At 42.4% G+C, this 19,530-nt stretch overlaps 1 protein-coding gene across 2 annotated transcripts; it reads left to right on the top strand.

Annotated features, from left to right (window-relative positions):
- The first annotated feature begins 274 nt into the window (after positions 1–274).
- SLC30A4 (solute carrier family 30 member 4) lies at positions 275–15,282 on the top strand. 2 transcript variants are annotated; one of them, NM_001293283.2, is made up of 7 exons: positions 698–1,120; positions 5,679–5,825; positions 9,468–9,621; positions 9,869–10,082; positions 10,372–10,477; positions 12,172–12,306; positions 12,955–15,282. In NM_001293283.2, exons 1-7 carry the CDS (start codon positions 742–744, stop codon positions 13,107–13,109), a joined length of 1,290 nt encoding a protein of 429 aa, NP_001280212.1. In that variant the 5' UTR covers positions 698–741; the 3' UTR covers positions 13,110–15,282. The 2 variants fall into 2 exon arrangements, with proteins under 2 accessions (XP_004943866.2, NP_001280212.1); XM_004943809.5 differs by lacking the exon at positions 5,679–5,825 and having other exon boundaries at positions 275–1,120; positions 12,955–15,267.
- The last annotated feature ends 4,248 nt before the right edge of the window (positions 15,283–19,530 follow it).

Raw genomic sequence — 19,530 nt, 5'->3', positions numbered from 1 at the left:
AAGGAATGTGAAGGGCGATGTGGGACACACCACCACCCTGCAATTGCTGGGGACGGTGCAAGGAGTGGTGTTTCTATGGGGAAAGGAGGAGGCTGCGCGCTGCACACCTGTGACCGCAGCACTGGACGACACAGCGCACATGACAGCAGCTGTCCGTGTGCCGACAGATCGCACCCGAGCTTTACAGCTTTCTGAGTGCAACTTGCCTGCCCCATGTGCGGCTCCGCGGCGGCGGGGTTCGAACCCGCGTGCTACAACCCAGCGGCGCAGGCGCAGTGCCGCGGCGGCGATCGGCGGGCGATGCCAGCCGCCGTTCCTGCCCGTCACTCCGCGTCCACCGCCGCCGTCCTCCGCGCGGCTCTCCCGGGGGCGTTGGGTCCAGGCGCGGTCCGCGGTCCGGCCGCGATGCCCGGAGCGCGGCGCTGAGCGAGGTGACGCGCATGGCGGCGGCGGCGCTCCCCCTGCGCCGGCGGGGAGGCGGCCCCGCGCCCGGCGCCGCCTGCCCGGCCGCGCCGTGACCGGGCCGCGCCGGGGGAGCCGCGCCGCGTCCCGCCGCGCCGCTTGGGACTGGGCCGCGGCCGGCAGCGCCCGCGAGAGGACGGGCGGCGGAGGCCGCGAGCCGCCGCGTCCCCGGGCGGCCGCGGTAGGGCCCGGCGGCGCGGGGCAGGGGCCATGCCCTGAGGGACGCGGGGAGCCGCGCCAGGATCGGCCGCGCCCCGCGGGGTGCCCGCCGCCGCCGCTATGGCCGGGCCCGGCCTGTGGAGCAGCATCAAGTCCGCGCTGCGGAGGAGCGAGCCGCCCCTGTTCCTGAACGACTCCAGTGCCTTCGACTTCTCGGACGAGGCGGGGGACGAGGACTTCCCCCGCTTCAATAAGCTGCGGGTGGTGGTGGCGGACGACGCGGCGGAGGGGGCCCCCGAGGCTCCGGCCAACGGGCTGCACCCCGCGCCGCCGTCCGACGACGAGTCCGTGGCCGAGCGGGACATCGCGCTGCGCGGCGGGCCCGAGCCCTGCGGCCGCTGCCGCAGCCGGAGGGAGCTTTGCAAGCTGCGGCGCGTCAAGAAGCGGCTGACGGCCGCCGCCGTCCTCTATCTGCTCTTCATGACCGGGGAGCTCGTAGGTGAGTCGGGCGCTGCTCTGGCCTCGGTTTTACGTGTTTGCGGAGAGAGCCGTTTGGAGATCGGAGCGATTAGTGATAAGCCCCGGGGGGAGCGGGAGCGAAGTCCAGCCGTGCTTTCCGTGCAAGGGAAGAAAGGGGAACTTGCAGCTTCCTTACCTGGAGCTCATCACCTCCCCAGAACGGCACGAAGTGGGCATTTTGTTGGCTCGCAGCTCTTTATTGCTCCTGTTCTGTAAGTTTCTAAGGTGTGATTGGCAAGGGAGGACTGCGTGGTGTCACACGGGTACGCATGAAGGATGGGTAATTTCATCTCCAGTGTTTTTTGATTACTACCATACAATCTTGCTGTGTTTGCAAGGACAGCAGGCAAGTAGAGTTTCCAAGGGTGACACTGACATAATAACAAAACCAGTATTGGGAAGTATTTATCTTTAGCCATCAGACCCGGCAATATACTCTGGTTTCTGCACCCAAGAAGACAAGCTGCCCAACAGTGCAGTGCAGAGCAGAGCGCTCCCTTGACAACTTCCTGATGTCCCGCGGTGCTCTGGACCAGTGCGTGTTCCAGCCAGGCATAAAGCATATGATCAAAGTTAAAACAAGCAGCTTTTTAGTACTTCCCAGTACAGCAGTTCACAGTGCTGGTTCCTTGGTTAAATCACGTTCTTTGTAGTTTTTGTTTGTTAGTACTTGGAAAAGATCTGCTGGTTTTACCCAGAAGAATGAGTCCGGTGCTCAAGTTCAGCTCCTATTACTCTCTCATAAAGGCACGCTGTCATTTGCTATTAAGGTTGAGTAGAACCTGTGCATAATAGAGCAGTCTGTACAAAACATGTCTCTATTTAGTGGCTACAGTGGCATGGGCTTGACATAAAATTTAAAGTTGGAAGTCCTCTGGATGTGTAACTAACACATGTTATGCCTTCACTATTATCTAACCATTTTTACAAGGTGTACTATTTATCTTTTGATCGCTTACCAGTGCAATAGCAGTGCCCTGTTACCACCTGGTTTTGGATGTGCCCCATGACGTTCAGTGTAAGCACTTGGGGCTGCTCAGCCACCTGCAGAATGCTGGAACTCTCCTTCACTTTGGCTGGTGTGAAGCAGCGGGGAGCAATGCACAGTGCCTGCATGTGGATGCACTGCACCCATCAGTCATTAGACAGGCTGTTAAGTTGAGCCCGATCTTTCTAGCAGCAATGACTGACAACTAATTTTCATTTCATAACTTGCATTTTAACATACAGGTCTAGATAATAGAAAATTTAGTGAATTTAGGAGCCATAATTTGCCAGGAAAAAAAAAAAGCAACAAATAAACTGTGAAGGAAGGATGCCTCAGGTACTGCACCACGGAATAGTACCATTCCTCCCACATTCATAGAACAAAATAACAAGCCGTAGGAGAAATGGTCATTTTTTTCAGGGGGAGAGCAGATAACTGACTGCATCTGCACCATAGTTTTGTTTGGGCCTTGTTTCAGGAATGTGGGTTAAGAGAAAACAGTGGCTTTGTCTCTCAACACCTCGCTTTCAGCGTGCAGTTAGTCATTAGTAACACTGCCACAATACATCAGCTCATCACGGATCAGCACTCGCTTCAGGCTTGCAGGGATCTGGTTGAATGCCTTCATTTGCCCTCTGGCTCTGTTTTTTTTCTCTGGCTGAGATTTTGGCGCAGTGTGAGCTCAGGTAAATTTGATGAGGGATCAGTGTTAATATGGTGTTGCGTCTCAGCTGTGGACATCATTTGTGGTAAGCGTGATTTCTTTTGATTGTACTTATACTGGCATTCTGATACACGCTGAATTTAGTCCATCCGAAGGGCACGATGCTGAGTAATGTTCCCAAGCTGTTAGCAGCTTGATGCTGAAGTCACAGAGACTGTGTTTTCACAGTGTTGTAGATATCTCCATATCTAGTACATGGTCAGCTCCAGAAATAATAGGTGTTGAGAGGAAAAATACTCTCATCGCTGTCACTTTCTCCGCTGCTTCTCCCTTACAACCAGGACTTCTGCAGGCTCACGTCAGAGTGGCTGATTTCTCCTTATGAAGCATTGCTACTGTAGCTGGACTCATCGTTCTCAGGTTCCTGTATGCGGTTACCAGTACTGGTGCAGTATTTGGGCACTGCGGCAGACAGCTCTAAGGCCCAGACCCATAAAATATTCAGGCATCCAACTTTCAGAGAGAATAAGTAGGACTTGAGTATCTGTGTGCTTCTGTGGGTCTTGATGTGAGTACCTTGTCATAGGGCAGGCAATCAGCAGCAGAATAAGTGAAGAAGCCTGCAAGCCCACAGCACACTACCGCTTCGATGTATTTCACTCTGGCCCAGCATTGAGTTCTGTCCCATTTAGTTTGAAATTCTGGCACTTTTTGGACAAACTTATAGCCAAAGTATTTGGGAGACTTTGGCTACGTGGGCCATTAACAGACCTCTTCCTATCATCTTTGCCAGATTTGAATTTCTGCAGGAAAGGCAGAAGTGCTTGTCAGACAATTAGTCTGCTTGGTAGAAAACTTTCTGCTGTCTGGTACCTATGTCAAGATGAAGGAAATTGTGTTCCAGCAGCTGCTTTGTGAAATCTCAATTGGCATATGTATTTTTCCAATTACTGCCAAGCTCATTAATCCAGCCCACATCAGTGTTGGTTGCTTAATTTGATGAACAGTCATTGCAGAAGTCAGATCGCTTTGTGGGAGCCATTTAGCATGAAGAAATGGAAAACAATGCAAATCACCTTTCTTGACAGCTTTTTGATGCATTCAGTTACGTTCAGAGATTTCTAATTGATCATTCATGGGGAGGACTGCTGTCCTTCACAGCTGGGTGAAAACAGCGGTGAGCCTTCAGGGTTTCTATTCATAAAGGTTGTAGATGTCTGTTTTCCTGTTTTCTCCCCCTCAAGCTGTTGACTGTGTCTCAGCAGCCCCTGGGCGGTGCTCCACCAAGCAATGAACCAATATAGTTGGAAGCAGAGGGCCTTCAAATTCAGAATTTCATTCATCTCAATGATGTTTTCTCAATCCACATGCTCCATTAAGACTACTTTTAATATCTGAAATCTCTGTCTCTGGAGAGACTAGCTGAATTGGAGCTGGCTTATCTTGGGCTGAAGCACTTCTCAATTTAATACTCATGGATTAACATGTGTACTGTAAATGATTATATACAGAAAGCGTTGAAGTGAACGTTTTTAGACGTAAATTGTTTTCTTCTGTGCTGACAATAAAACAGGCTGAGTTGCACATTCCTGGGAATTTCTGAAATTGTGAGAAGGCAGATTATCTTTGAGCTGTGATGGCCTGTGGAGAATTTCAACCTCTAAAGAATTTCACTCTGAGACTTACAGACATCTAAATAAAGGGGCTGGGGGACAGGAACAGGTGGAACAGAGGTTAGTCAGTAGTTACAGGAAGAACAAGCAAGTCATGCAGTGTCAGCCCTGCTGCTTGTGTGTGGCTGGGAAGAAGGGCATAGCTCTGCCTGCAGATGGGCACTCACAGATAGATGCACACACGTTTTTCACTGATCTTGAAGCAGTCAGCCTGTTGTGAATTTCCCCTCACTCTTCCCTCACGGTCAGCCTCTTCACTAAGAGGCTTTTCACTGTGTACAGAGATACCTTTACTCAAGATATGTTGGCTGGAGCCTGAAGCCTGCCAAATGGCACGCCAGCTGCATGCTCTGCTTGCTAGAATCTACAGTTTGAAGGATCTCAAGGTAAAATGAGAAATGAAATAATAGCTGAGCTGACACTGAAAATGTAATCTTTTCTGAGAAAATGGGCTTATCTTCACACAGATGGAAGATGACGCTGCCTGTCCTTGATTCCCCATTTGGATAAGGGATGCTTGAGAGAGAAGCACATTGTTTAAATCTCTCTCACCCATCTATGTACTGGTAGCATTTAGCAGTTGAATTGGAACCAAGATATTGACCTTCGATCTCAGGTTGTTTATCTCCATACAGCTCATAACTATGAAAACAAATATGGTAATAAATAAGAAAGGAAAATGCTGTGAAAGTTATTGTCATCAGTATACATGAGCAGAATTGATACGCCTCTGCCAGGACAGGGAATGATGGTTAAAAGATAATGCCATAAAAATAAAAAGAGGGTGGGGTAAATTACTTTGCCATTGAGTCACTGGATTTCTGTCCTTGTTCCGTTGTGTGAAAATACTTAACAACTGTAGTTCAAATAAAAAGCATCAGCCATTGAAGCATATGCAATAACATACACAGAAAAGATACTAAACTAGTTTGCAAATGTTATCAAGCAAGTAGTCTCAGTGAGAAGAACAGGACTAACTCCTTTCTATGCTGCTCGGATGGAAAGCATGCTTCACTGCATTTCTAACTATGGTAGCCGTAAATTATAGCATGGCATGTTGATTATAATGGCAAAAAAAATACTCCTGCTCAGTGATAAGAGGTACTCTGATGCACTTAGTGCAGTGTTCTGAAAATAAGTAGCTGAAAATTGCGCCATGAGGGTAGGACCCAGACTCACTTATCTCTCTTGACTGTTCCAACTTTGTTTTCAGGTGGATATGTTGCTAACAGTCTAGCAATTATGACAGATGCACTGCACATGTTAACTGACCTTAGTGGTATTATTTTGACCCTACTTGCTCTCTGGCTGTCTGCAAAGTCTCCCACAAAGAGGTTCACTTTTGGATTTCATCGCCTAGGTATGTAGATATCAGCTTTTGCTAGTAACAGTTTTTTTAAGCAATAATGCTAAAAATATGTAATTCTAGAAGAAGAGCTAACTGGAATGAAATCAGTAATAAATCTAAAAGTAACTTTAGGTTAAACAGTCTGTCTGTTGTGTATCCACTACATGGGATGTATTGCTACAGGGGAGTAAATCATTTGATCAGAACAGTACAAATGCTACATCTGGGACCAAAGTCCTATGAAACGTGATTAATGATTAATCCTGAGCTAACTCCCAGAAGTAACAAGTTCTGTGGAGTGCAGGATCGGATAGCTCTGCAAGAAGTCTCATGAATCACTATTCTTCTTGCACAAAGAAGAAATCAAGATATCCCTTCATGTCCAGTACAGAAAGTTACTTAACTTGTGCCCATTTTGGGTATGTGTAAAAAGAAATATTAGCAGAAGTACATACTAAATGTTGGAAGGGTAATTTCAGGACTCATTACTTCACATTTGGAAGTGTAATGATGATAAAGGGTGCTTTCATGTGGTTGCCATCTGTACTGATATTAATAATTTACAGTATACAGATGAAGGTGTTGACTAATAGGCATTTTCCCAAAAGTTTGAATGTATGCTTCATGAAATAGATATTTTGGATGTTACGGTTTGCTACCTCTGTGCTTCCTGCAGGGTGTCTTTTTTCAAGGAATTTCAAACTCTTGTGCTGCCATTACTTTAAATTCTTATGATGGCTGCCAGAACAGCAGTAGAATTCAACAGCTCCATCACTGCTAGTCATTTGTCATCAGTTAGCCACTAATGCATGAATGCATAACTGTATACCAGCTAAGATCTTTGGGCTTTAGCAAGAAAGCATTAACAGTGCCAGCATTTCCCATTGCAAACTTTTCTTTCAAGAACTTTTAATTTTGTGATGAGAGTTCCCCCTAATACTGAAACCTGACCTTGCAGGTATACCCCTGGCATTTGTTCATGCTTTCCACAAGGATGTTTGCTGGCATGTAGACGTACCTTAACCTCATTTAAAAACAGTTTGAGCAGTTTATGTATTTGTAACTCTTCAAAAACCAAATAGTACAAAGAAAGGACATAACGTAGCCTTCTAACAGAAATGGTTCTTAAGGAAAAAAAATGAAGTTTTATCATATATTACTCAGTTTTATAAGTTTTCACTTATTAATTCAGGATCTCTGTAGCACTCTGCAAACAAGATTCCCTTTGGATTTCTGCCACCTCGCTTTAAAAAACAAACAAGCAAGAAAAAACCCCATTTTTTTCCCCCTCATTTTACTGCCAAAGAAAGTACTGACCAGATCGATCCAGTGGTGGCCCATATCTATATCACCCATCATTTTATCCCTGGAGAAGACAGAGAGCAACTTCCCACACCTGCATCAGTTCCTCCTCTCTTTTCTGCCCCCCAGCAACAGGAGGTTGTCAAACACCAGACAAGGCTGCCCAGACAGGTGGAGTCTCCCTTGCTGGAAATACTCCCAACCCAACAGCCCAGAGCAGCCTGCTCTCATTGATCCTGCTTTGGGCAGGGCTCTGGACTAGACGATCTCCTGAGGCCCCTTTCTACTCATCCATTCTGTGTTAGCAGCAGCAGCATAGTGATCTGTGTAGGAAAAAAAGGACTAGAGCCTGTGAGAGGGGAAAGAGCTTCTGTGGCTACAGTGAGGAAGGAGAGGTTGGTAAGGATCCTGCAAGAAACTCTCAGAACCTTGATCTAGGCCTTGTGAATACTGACAATGGCATGGTTGAAAAATGACAGTACGCATTTTTTGTGAAGCTTATTTGCCTGATTTTAGGCACCCTTTCTGAACACTGTGGCCTGAGCAGACAGTTTCACACATCAGTGAACACTGGCAATGGAACAATGCTGAGTCTGGGCTACATCTTTGCTGTAATACATTTTTCCAAATATCATATACACTAAGAGGCTTGCCAGCAAAATAATGTGAGCTCATCAATAGCCTGAATTTCATGAGACGTTAAAACACGACAGTGTTAAAAATAGGGTACAGATAGAGCATCTGTCACAGGAAAAGAAATGTGCATTTGCTTAAAGCTGAAGCATGTACAAGAACTGTCTCATGACCAATCTGTTTTGGTGTTAAATTTTAAGATATACGTGCACTAAGCACTAAGATGTACCACTGAATGGTTTCCAGTGCTCATTGTCACTTTTGTTTGCAGAACCATTAATTGTCATACTACTACCCATAAATGCTGCTTTGTAAAGACAGCAGACCTATTGGTTGCCTATTCAAATTCCAGCAGAAAGCACCATTTTTCATCTTTTTGAATTCTCTTTGAATGTACATTATGTATGCTCCATCTTTAGTTTCTTTCATTTTCTGTGGTGAAAGGGAAGCTGACAGATCCAGGAATGAGCTAGAGGAGTGAAGATGAAAAAAGGAAAATTGCAGCCTTATCTGAAAAGAGTTATATTCCTTAAGCCAAAAATAGTTCTGTTTCACCAAGTGGAGATATGTCCTTCTTAGAAAGACACTGAGCAGATCTAAACACAGATATAGAACTTGGCATCTTTCCACTGCTGCAGAGACAGCATCAGTAATGACAGATCCATCAGACCATTGATACAGTGCATACTTCATTTCACAAGTGAAAGATCTTAGCACAAATCTATAATGTCAACATGATAATGACTCTGTGAAAGCTCCTGCAAAGAACACACTGGCTTCCACTGCAGAGAATATGCTTTTAGATTGCAAAACTACAGTACATTATTTCTCTGGTAAATACCAGTGTACTACAGCTTCACAAATTCAACCAACAACAAACGTTCTGCAAACTGAAGAAATGTCTTAAAATACATAAATAATAATAATAAATAATGGCTGTTGCCCTGAATCATCTGCCTGCTTTGTAAATAAAGCTTCCACTTGTGTGGATGTTTCCAGGATTCCACATTGCTCTCAAATCAGGGATTATGATAGTTGCCTTTCAAAGCCTCGTTACTGCCTGGTAATGCTGGTACTCATCCAGGCACTGACACACTGCTGAGCAGCTGACTGCACTGGTATGTGTTTCTTCTCCTATAACGATGTCACCAATTCAGTGTATGGATCAAATGATTCTGATGCTGTGAAACACACGTTCTATATTGTAATAATGCCTTTATTTGATGAATAAAGGCAATTCTGTGTTAGAAATGACACCTTCAATACTCAAAGCTGTGCTACACACTGACAGATTCAAAGCAGAGGGAAAAGGACAGTTCTTAGATCAATATTCTTTTCTGCTATGGGCTAACTAATAGCTGATTCCTGGGGAATGCATCAGGGCAAAATGTGTGGGACCAGAGAGGAGAACAACAGTTAGAATTCAGTGCAAATAAATTCCAACCCTGATCTTTGAATTCACAGAGGAAGGTTAAGTTCCCAGGGATCCATCTGGTAAGTGACAGTAAACACAAGAGGATACACGTCATCTTTAAATCTAGCTTAACACTGTGGTTCTATGATTAATCTTATTTGTGAATGTTACTTATGGTTTACTAGCTGTTGATTAGTACTGTAGGACACAAAAGTTTAACTAACTAAGGCTCTGTCCATAGCACAAATAGGAAATAGAAGTAGATCTGAGACTCACTTTCACAATGTTCTTTTCTCTGTTTGCAGAAGTACTGTCAGCCATCATTAGTGTGTTGCTGGTCTATATCCTTATGGCATTCCTATTGTATGAAGCTGTTCAAAGAACCATCCATATGGACTATGAAATAAATGGCGATATCATGCTGATCACAGCAGCTGTTGGTGTTGCAGTTAACTTAATGTAAGATCTCCTTTTCTCTCCATTGATGCTCATGAATATATTTCTGAATAAGCTCTTAATTCATTAATGGCCTGTAACTTTCTCATGGGACGTGGTTTTGCTGCACCTCTTCCTCCTCATAAAATAAAACAGGAAATGATGCCTCCTTCATTTTGTTTTGAATTAAAGAAATAAAACAAGGTCACAAAAAACACGCACACAACTCTCAAGCCCATTTCTTGGAGCATTTTTCTCTTTCCAATTTCAGAATGGGTTTTTTGCTGAATCAATCTGGACACCTTCATTCCCACTCCCATTCCCACCGTCACTCCCACGTACCTCAGTCAAACTCTCCTAGCGCAGCCCGCAGCAGTGGCCACGGACACAGCAGCCTTGCAGTGAGAGCAGCATTTGTACATGCCCTTGGGGACCTGGTACAAAGCATTGGTGTGCTTGTAGCTGCATACATCATACGTTTCAAGGTAAGGAATGGCTGATCTTTGAGGCAAGGTGTGATTTTTGTTAGTTTCAACTGCAGTTATCACATTGAAAATAGACTTATTTTTCTAAGCAATGAAAATGATATGCTTTATGTTCCATTATAAGCTTCATATAGTCATGCAAAATAAGCAGAGGCTATTACGCATTATGTAATTATTCAAAGAAATATTCACAGAAGTTGCAGCTCTAAGTAACTGTGTTTCTGAGTTATGTTTTTATAAATAAACTTACTTTAATGTATCTTTTAACACTTTGGACCTTCTGTTCCAGCCAGAATACAAGATTGCTGATCCTATTTGTACATACGTATTTTCCATACTGGTAGTTTTGACAACAGTCCGAATTCTGTGTGATACAGGAGTTATCATTTTGGAAGGTAAGATCCTCACAGCATGCAGTGTTTTATGTGTCAAATGAAGCACTGGCACTTGGACATCACAACCACCACCACCTCCAGCAATGTGGGCTGTGTCTGGAATTTTGTTGATCTTACTTCAGAATTTCAGTTCTCGCTGGCTCATCTAAGTTGCAACAGTCTTCAGGAGTCTCTGACCTTTACCAGCATGACACAGGTCTTAGCACTGCTCACAGTTTACCATCACAAGATGGTAGAAGTAGAACTTATAAAACTTTCAGCTAAAATAAATAAACGTCAGCTATACACTTTAATTACTTGTAAAGTTAATGTGAACACATGTAAAAGGAGACAAATGCAGGCCAAATGTTTGGACATGTGGTTCATGTTTGACCCATTTTCCCCTTTTCCACAAATGTGATAGTATTGCTTACATGTCAGATAAAACTGGAAGTAAAAACCAGTGTGAAAAGGAAGGAGGCAAAGAAAAGAAGCAGCAGAACATATATAAGCTTAACTTTTGACCTCTTGTGGTAACCTAAAGGGAAAAATGCCAGCAACACTCTTTGCATTATTGTAACTAACCTGCCCATGTTACTGCTTATTCCAGTACTTTCATGTAGGGATGAGAAAAAAAATCCTTGTTTTTACCTGCACCATCCCATCTGTTTCATATGAATTATTGCTGACTTCTGCAATCAAAAATCTCAAGATCTTCAATACCAAATGCTTTCCTTGTCATTTAGGAAAAGAATAACAATGTAATCTCACTGCAAAGGCAAAAAATGGTAGAATACATTTAAGAAATCTCATTTAGCTCCAAGGCAACAGCTGAGATTTAGCTGAACAGATAAGGCAAACTAATGGTGTATTGAATTCCAGATGTTTGAGTTATACCTGTTTGCATAGGTATCCCAGCTGTTATAAAGATATCTGAATTAATGATGTTACTAGAGCAATGAAAGGTGGCCTTAGTGTGTGTTAGTTTTTCCAAGTACCCAGGAGCTCCAGAGAATGGTCTTGCAAGAAATATGTATATAAAGCATTCTTAAGGCAGCCTTTCTTAGGTAACGTTTCAGTTTCCCCACTGTAAACAAGCAAAACCCCAGCTTCTTGAAGACTCTATAGAAACAACAGCAAAAAGAATGTAAAGAAACAAATCCATCTTTGATATATCTAGTCTGAAGATTATTCAAGTACTTATATCAATGAAAACCTTCAACAATTTATCTTTCAGTTCTGATTCAGACATGTAACCGATTTAGGAGGAAACCTATCCTTACTTTGTCAAGTTCTGGTAACACAACAAAGAGCTTTTCAGGCTGAAAAAGTAATTATGTGCATAGTGATTTATACTTTTCTTGAAGTGTTTGAGCTAAGCAGTTATTAGAGACTAGGAGCTATAATATAGTTGTATCTACAGAATTACATTGCTCTGAAGGAGGTGATGTTGGCTGCTGTTGGAGACTGGATTCTGGAACAGACAAACTATGTTTGAGACAGCAGTGTTATTCCTGTACTGCTTCAGTATCCATACTGGAATCAATATCCCAATCTGCATATTCTTCTCTAATGATAACTTAAAGTTACTAAACACTTCCAACAGCACAAATAATAAACCCCTTTAATGTTTTGAAAGTTGTTGTGACATTTTATTTGATAGACTACAGACTTTGCAGAAGACAGTTAATTTTATCTTATGTTTGGTATCACAGGAGTTCCAAGGCATTTAAACGTGGATCGTATTAAAGAAGACTTGATGAAGATTGAAGATGTTTATTCTATAGAAGATTTAAATGTTTGGTCTCTCACTGCAGGAAAAACAACTGCCATAGTCCATTTGCAATTAGGTAAGCTGCTACATGGCTTAATTTTAGATTCAGTCCAGCCAGGGCTGGGGAAGATAACAAAACTCAAACCACTTTATCTCTCATCTGTATATTCTTACTTACTCACATCCAGGAAATAGCATTCTGGGTAAAAAAAAAAATCTATTGTTTATACTTTTGTACAGAGAGAGATAGAAACCATTAACCCATAAGAACAAAGTGTAAATGAAAGTTAGGCAAAGAAAGAAAATACATTTGTACTGAGACCTACTGACCCCATAGTGATCCAGTACAGAATTTGTTTTTCCTATTTGATGGGATTAAGTACTTCTCTTCAGAAATTCCCTTACGGGAGGATCTGATTCATGGAAAGTTGACTGTTTTGCCAAGACATGCTGATATTAACATCTAACATCATGCGTATCAATTCTTAGAAAGCTTTCTCTGTACCCCTATTTAACGGAGACAGTTTTACCACAATACAGTTCTAGATAATAAAGATGTGAAATAATATATGTAGCATATCACGGCCACAGAGCAATAGAAAATTAATAAGGGAGTTTGAGTAAAGACATCTGAGTTGATAAAACCATGTGGTAAATATGAAGACGGTTCGATTGTCCGGTTTTAAGGATTGAATATTATGAAATCTTTTCCTGGTTTTTCCAGTTCCTGGTAGCTCATCTAAATGGGAGGAAGTTCAGTTCAAGGCCAGACAACTGCTGCTGAACACGTTTGGAATGTACAAGTGCTCTGTCCAGCTTCAGAGTTATAAACAGGAATCAAGCAAAGCCTGCGCAAGTTGTCAGAGTTCCAGTGCCTAATCTCATGTTTTGGGAACTGCTGCCTTATTCTTTATCTTGTAGTCAAAGACTGAGAGCAATAAATTCAAAGTGAATGATAAAAATAACATGTGGATTTATACCATTTAACATGCAGCAGGGAGAACTAGTGCTGCAAGTGCAGTGGTTGCCCTACAGAACATGTGTTCCATTCTCTCCCTTGTGCTGGTTTATTAAATTTATTATGGTTTTGAGACAAAGTTGTTTTCAGATTGTTTACAAACTGCAACGTGGTTCTGCAGATACCTCACAAATTACAGTTTGAGATTGTCTTTTGTGTACCACAAAGTACCTGCACTCCAAGTGGAGCATCGAGTATTCAGTATTTCAATTAACATCTGTAATATTATTGATCATGCCAGGGTTCCATACATTATGATCTCCAAATTCATCAGACAGTATTTTTACAATAGTCATTCTCATACAGTATTTTAAATTACGATGCATGCAGTGCTAGCTGAATTCTTTTCTAAACTGTCTTGTTGGAGACATTGCAAGACGCAGGATTTACCTTAAGCAGACCAGAAACTTAGCTTTAATCTGGACATTCACAAATCCAGACAGGAAGATCCTTGCCCAAACTTCTGGTGTTTAACTGGAGACCCAGCACTGGACCCAAAGTGTTCTCAGTGATTGGTTATCTGTAATGTATTTTAGAATAGGGTTTATGCTTTAGAAGGAGGTTATTTATTTTACAATTTTGATTTGTAAGATAAAATTTATTAATAATAATTTTGAATGTCTAAACCAGCATTTGATTCACATTAGAAGGCCAGTTAATTAGCATGCATTCTAATTATAATACATGTGCTATAACTGAACATTTTTCATGATTGCTTTGTTGAAAAAATAGAATGATAGGAACTATGCTTGACATGAAGGTACTCAAATACAATCTACAGACGTGCAAAATACTTAAGCGTACTAAAAGGCAAGGGGAGAGCAGAAGTTTTAGATGTAGTGTTCCCTCACTCTTGGATCTCTGACCTATTCATCTTCGCTGTGCAAACAGGATGGCAGTATCCTCACAGAACAGCCAGTACAACAGCAGTCCCTCACTACTGAGCTCTATGAATCAAATGAAATCCGAGCAAGCTCAGTGACCTCACGCACACTGGACAATGCTATCACAGCAACCTACAGAGGCAGAAAGGTCTTTTCTTATTTATTGAGAATCAAAGCAGTTTGAAAAGACTTTTCTCATCCTGACGCTTCGAAGTCCACTGAACTGAATTGCTTTGCCTCATAGCTTAATCCCTATACTTTGAATGTATGCAGGATAATAAAACACAAGCCTTCTACCTGCCGCCAATCTACCATACAGCCAGGCTCACATTTATGCCTGTTGCTGACGTTAACTGCATTGAAGCCAAGGGCAACAAGAATGACCTGCAGTGTTCAATAGACAGACAGAACTTTGCTTCGAGTATTTTTTTGCTTATTCTGCACTTCGGTCTTTACACAAAGCTTCAGCTGACATCAGAAGTATTTCTGTATGTGGAACAGAGATGAAAGTTTTGGACCAGTAACAGATGCAGTGATACTCAGCTGTGAATACTTAAGCTATTGTCTTGAAACTTGATAGGGTTTCACATATTCATCAGGGTGATTTATATCTGCAATTGGTAGCAACCGTCTTGGCTTGTTTTCTCTTTTTATTAAGATAGGGACCTCATGATGAATTTGCAGAGGTGAAAACTCACAACACAGTATTAATAACACCAGACTCTGTTTGTATTTGTTCTGGCAAGAAATTGGAACACTTGAACACAGCATGGGAGTACGCACAGCTCAGACACAAAGGAACACTGTACTTGGAAAGTTAATGCTTCAGTGCAAACATTACCACTGATTAAGCCATATCACAGTTCATGAAAAACGTGCATCCCGTTCTTAGAAATTCCCTAAAAACAAGCAAAGACCTTCCACCACAACAGGTATTTTGCATATACTAATACTCAAGCAGGTTTTAATTAACTTGGGATTTACAGTTGATGTAATTAGAAGTTGAAGTATGGTAGACATGTAATGTATTTGGAGTTTTTTATTGTAATGATTTACTACACTTTTGTTTAATTGAAGAAAAAGCGGAAATGTGTTGCTTTATTGTGGGTTTTATTAAATCAGTTATTAAACTTCACATTGTCTTATGAAATATTTATTTGTATTGAGGTCTCTTGCCTTTTTCTTTGATTCTTACAGCAGTTCTTTCTCAGAGTGCCTATGAGCGCTCAAGCTTAACTCAGCTTAGTGACACTGCTTACTAGGAACTATGGCTCCCTCTTCAGTCAGAAAAACTTAAGTCTTGTTGTTTCCCATGCAGTAACAGAACTTCAGAAAATACGAGCTGACAAACTGTGGTGAAGGAGCAGTTATACAGCAACTGACAAAGCATTCCTGAGGCCCTTCAGTCACACTTGAGGGGCCCTTGTTATCACGGCCTGCAGACTAACTGGAAGGACTTCAGAGAAAAAAGCGACAGTAGGAATTCTGAATGCAAGAGACAAGAAACGATGTGGCTATTGGGGAGATCCTGATATGTAGATTGCCTATTTTAAGGCCTAACTAAACTCACGTGAATATTTACATCTGTGTGGGCCACCTCTAATTTGTTCTCTTGGTCTTCATAAATTAGTCAGGAGACAAGTTGTCTGGCACTGCTGCATTTCACATAAGAACCCAATACCAAATTCGTTATCAATCAACATCAAAAGGCATACACTTAATTTGTAATGGTCCTAGCGATGGAAAAGCACACAACAGGACTACAAATCTAACCAAGCAAGAGTAATTAGTGCACTTCTATGGAACAGAAAAGTATGCAGAAAGTAACATTACTTTGCAAAGTAGCTGTTGGGAATGTATGGTTAAATACACATTAACATCTATACTCTGGAAGCATGAGGTGTCTATGAAGGAAGTCAAGTTATCTTTATGGATATCAAAGGGTCATTTCGAGCATCACCTTAGAGAAGCATAGCATCAGTAGGAATAAGAATCAGATCTGGTGCCTTTCCAACCAGCTCTGCAGCACATCCAGTTTATTTCTTCTGAGCATCACAAGATCATTTACATGCTTCTATATTTCTATCTCTACAGGAATCCCTTCTGTGAGAAATAAGAACGTGTTTACTCTTTATGATTAGTCCCTAACCTTGCTTAAGGTCAGAGGTTTCCACAGCAAGCTTCTCTGCTTTCCAGAGCTATACCAGATCACTGTTGGTGACCAAACAGCTGAAATCCTGTGAGAATTTTGCCACCTACTGCCATCTATGTAGAAGAAATTTATACTGAGCTACGATTTTCACATATCCTTTCCCAAACCACAGATACAGCTTTAATGACAACTGTAACATGATAGAAAGCACAGTAATGACAGCAGAGCAGCGAGGTCCCAGGCTGCAGCAAATGAGGATTTGCTCAAATGCAACAGCCATAATAAATAAATAAACAAACAAACAAATAAATAAATCTTACCTCCAAAAGGCCTCAGGTAGGCAAGAAACTCCAGCAAATTCCCCTTGCCTCCACTGTTAACCCTTAAATAAGGTCTGAGAAGGGGTGGATCCTGGCTGCACCCCTTCTGGTCACTCAGCTGCATTGCATTGCATTGCATTACATGCACCTGAGCTCCCCTGGGTTGGTCCTGCCTTCCCACCAGGTGCTCAATCACTGGTTCAAGCTGTGATTTGGTATTTCCTCTACAGCTACTCGTAAAAGCCAAGAAGCAGGCTACAAACCCTCACATCTCATTCTTATATCCTGAAATGTTCTTATCCTAAGAAGAAAATTAACAGAAACTCATGTTCTTTCTTTGCTTAATCCTAATTTTCTTTTCTAAATCGTGTTGGCATTTAAACTTTTCAATACCAACTACATTTCCTTTTATACCAGCAGAATCACCACATGCACTGTCATACCTGAACCTAGTCTTCAAAATCCAAAATGGTATTGTCAAGATCTCTTTGCTCACTGGTTGCTCCTAGCACACTCAATTGTCCCAGGTTAGCACACCTAGCTCAAGCTTGTGTTACGCTGCACCCAAGTCACTTTGCTTTTCTCACTCCATTTTCTTGCAGTACTCTGCCTTCTCCACAGCTTCACTAACCTCCAGTCAGCACCCTGTGTACGTGCAGCTTGTGTGGTGTGAGGTTTATGGGTGCGAAACATCCAAAAACAACTGCAAGGCCTTCCTTCTCCCACTCTGTTCATGTATGCGCTCACCTGAAGCCCAGTTCCTCTTTGCTCTCTGTATGATCTGTCTCCTAGCTGCCAAGTTGCAAACTGACATGGAAGAGCTATTCTGAAGCACGGGGCAGCCGTTCTGTTAAAGCTGTGAAGCGTGCACACCTTCTGCAGCAACCATTTCTGTTGAAACAATGAGCCATTTTGTAAACACAAGCACATTCTGGTCCATGTGTCAGCTTTCTAATTTCCTTACTGTGATGGCTGCTGGAAAGATAAGTTTCAGGGATGTGAGCCTCCATATGGCGAATATTTGAACCTAGAATACAGGTACTCGTTATTTTCATGGATTCCATGTGGTCCTCTCTCCAAGCCCATGAACATGTCCAACACCGAACAGCATGGGTTGGTATTCATGCCTTTCCCCAGCTCCCCAGGAGATGGTGCCCTGCCCACAGCCATCAGGGCAGGAGTGCTGCTTACTGAGGCGTCACTTGATCAGGGGTGTAATAAGGAAAAGCACAAGCATAATGCTGTTTGATTACCGGGAAAGATTTAAGATATTTTAAAGTTCTATACAAATAATATCCGTAGAATACAGAGAAGAATTGCCTCCCTCCAGCTCCAGGTGTGCAATAAAACTGTTCCATGTCTGGAAATTGACCGTGGGTATGGCTATCAAATGCAATTAGAACAAAGTAGATTCATTCATGTAAACAACACTACTTATCATGCAAGCCATCGGTCTCTACAGGGTGCTGAATTCATGTTACCAGAACAAGATGTTAACCAGAAAAAGCTTTATTATTAAAATAAATGACCTGATGACACTTGGAATCAAAGCCATAGACAGAGTAGTGATTTCTCTGCAAATCAGGGAGAAACAGAGATAAATACTGAGCACCACTTGCAGTGCTTACAGTGCTACAATTGCTGGTGTTGTTTAATCTAGCCCAACTGGCTTCACACAGAGGCGGAACAACTCAGAACCACATCTTCCTTCCTGTAAAGTCTTCTTTCATTTCTTCAACCTATTAAGCAATTCTGTATTTTCCAAGCTTCTGCAGAGAACACAACATCAGTCAGAAACTGAAACTGCCCAACCGGTTGCAGAGACTGGTTCCTTAGTGATATTTGCTTTAAATGTAACCTCGATGGAACAAATTATGATGGCTTTAAGGTATCCTTGCTGCTTGGGCTTGCCATGGAGCAAAGGTCAAGGCATAGCATAGGAAATATAAAAGCAAGCAACTCCTTGCATATCAAATGTTAAAGGGTGTGTACAGCAAGCTGTAAATGAAGACAGATTTTAGATACATCCACTTGTTGATAGCTATACAATATACCTTACTTCATTAGATCAATTAGCTGTCTTTGTAAATGAGCAGTGCCTGAGTGTCACTGTTCCTCTTTCAGAGTTATTACGCTTGAGATTTGGCTGGAGGAAGTGGAGTGGTTGCGCCTCTCCTAGAAGGAAGTCCCTCTACCTGTACCAGAGTTAGCTAGAAAGAAGCAGCCCACAGAGCAAGAGTCGCACACCAAGATGAGATCTTACTCCTCGGCCCACCAGCTGCCGTGGCTCAGTAGGGATATGCATACTGCAGTGACTTTTTTTTGGGTAGTTCATACTTTGTTGGTGACATGAGGTGTGTTTGTGTACAAAAGGGAGGTGGCAACTAAAAGCCAAACAAAACAGATAAAGCCAGAGCGTGGTGCTCCAGTCTGCAACCCAAACACCACACAGCCAACCACAGAACACACCAGCATTTCTGGGACCAATAAAGAGAATATAATATAATAATAAAGAGAAGTGTTGCCCATCTGTCTGTTCTCTGTTGGGTTCCATGCATCCTTTCATCTGTTTAGTGAAGAGTAAAAAAACCCAATAGGTAAAGAAGTTCCCTTAGCTCATGATTTCAATAACTGATTACACATTGCTTCAACAAAATGCTCATCTCCAGCTGCAGTATCAGGATACCTTTGTGCTTCAGTATTTCTTACTGAGGAGAGTATATTATGTCAGTGCCAAAGACACAACAACAAGGAACAGACTGAGGAGTCAAACTCAGCTTTTCTTCCATAAATACACCCATAACTTAGGTGGGAATTTGCTTTTCTGAAGCGCTGCCCCATAAGGGCGTATACTCCTTGCTCTGTACGGGCATCAAGAAGTGATACACTTGTCACGTAGCTCAAACAGAAACATCCACACGCCTCC

The sequence above is a fragment of the Gallus gallus genome, chromosome 10 (genome assembly GCF_016699485.2).
Source record: "Gallus gallus isolate bGalGal1 chromosome 10, bGalGal1.mat.broiler.GRCg7b, whole genome shotgun sequence".
In the NCBI taxonomy this organism is placed as follows: Eukaryota; Metazoa; Chordata; class Aves; order Galliformes; family Phasianidae; genus Gallus; species Gallus gallus.
Note: the sequence above shows the minus strand (reverse complement) of the source record. Positions and strands in the feature narration are given on the sequence as shown.

What these genes read in the sequence shown, in the direction of transcription:
- SLC30A4 (NM_001293283.2), top strand. Translation starts at nt 742, where the DNA reads ATGGCCGGGCCCGGCCTGTGGAGCAGCATCAAGTCCGCGCTGCGGAGG. An exon ending in CATGACCGGGGAGCTCGTAG is followed by an intron (nt 1,121 to 5,678) that starts GTGAGTCGGGCG and finishes CTTTGTTTTCAG; the next exon opens with GTGGATATGTTGCTAACAGT. An exon ending in CATACATCATACGTTTCAAG is followed by an intron (nt 10,083 to 10,371) that starts GTAAGGAATGGC and finishes CTTCTGTTCCAG; the next exon opens with CCAGAATACAAGATTGCTGA.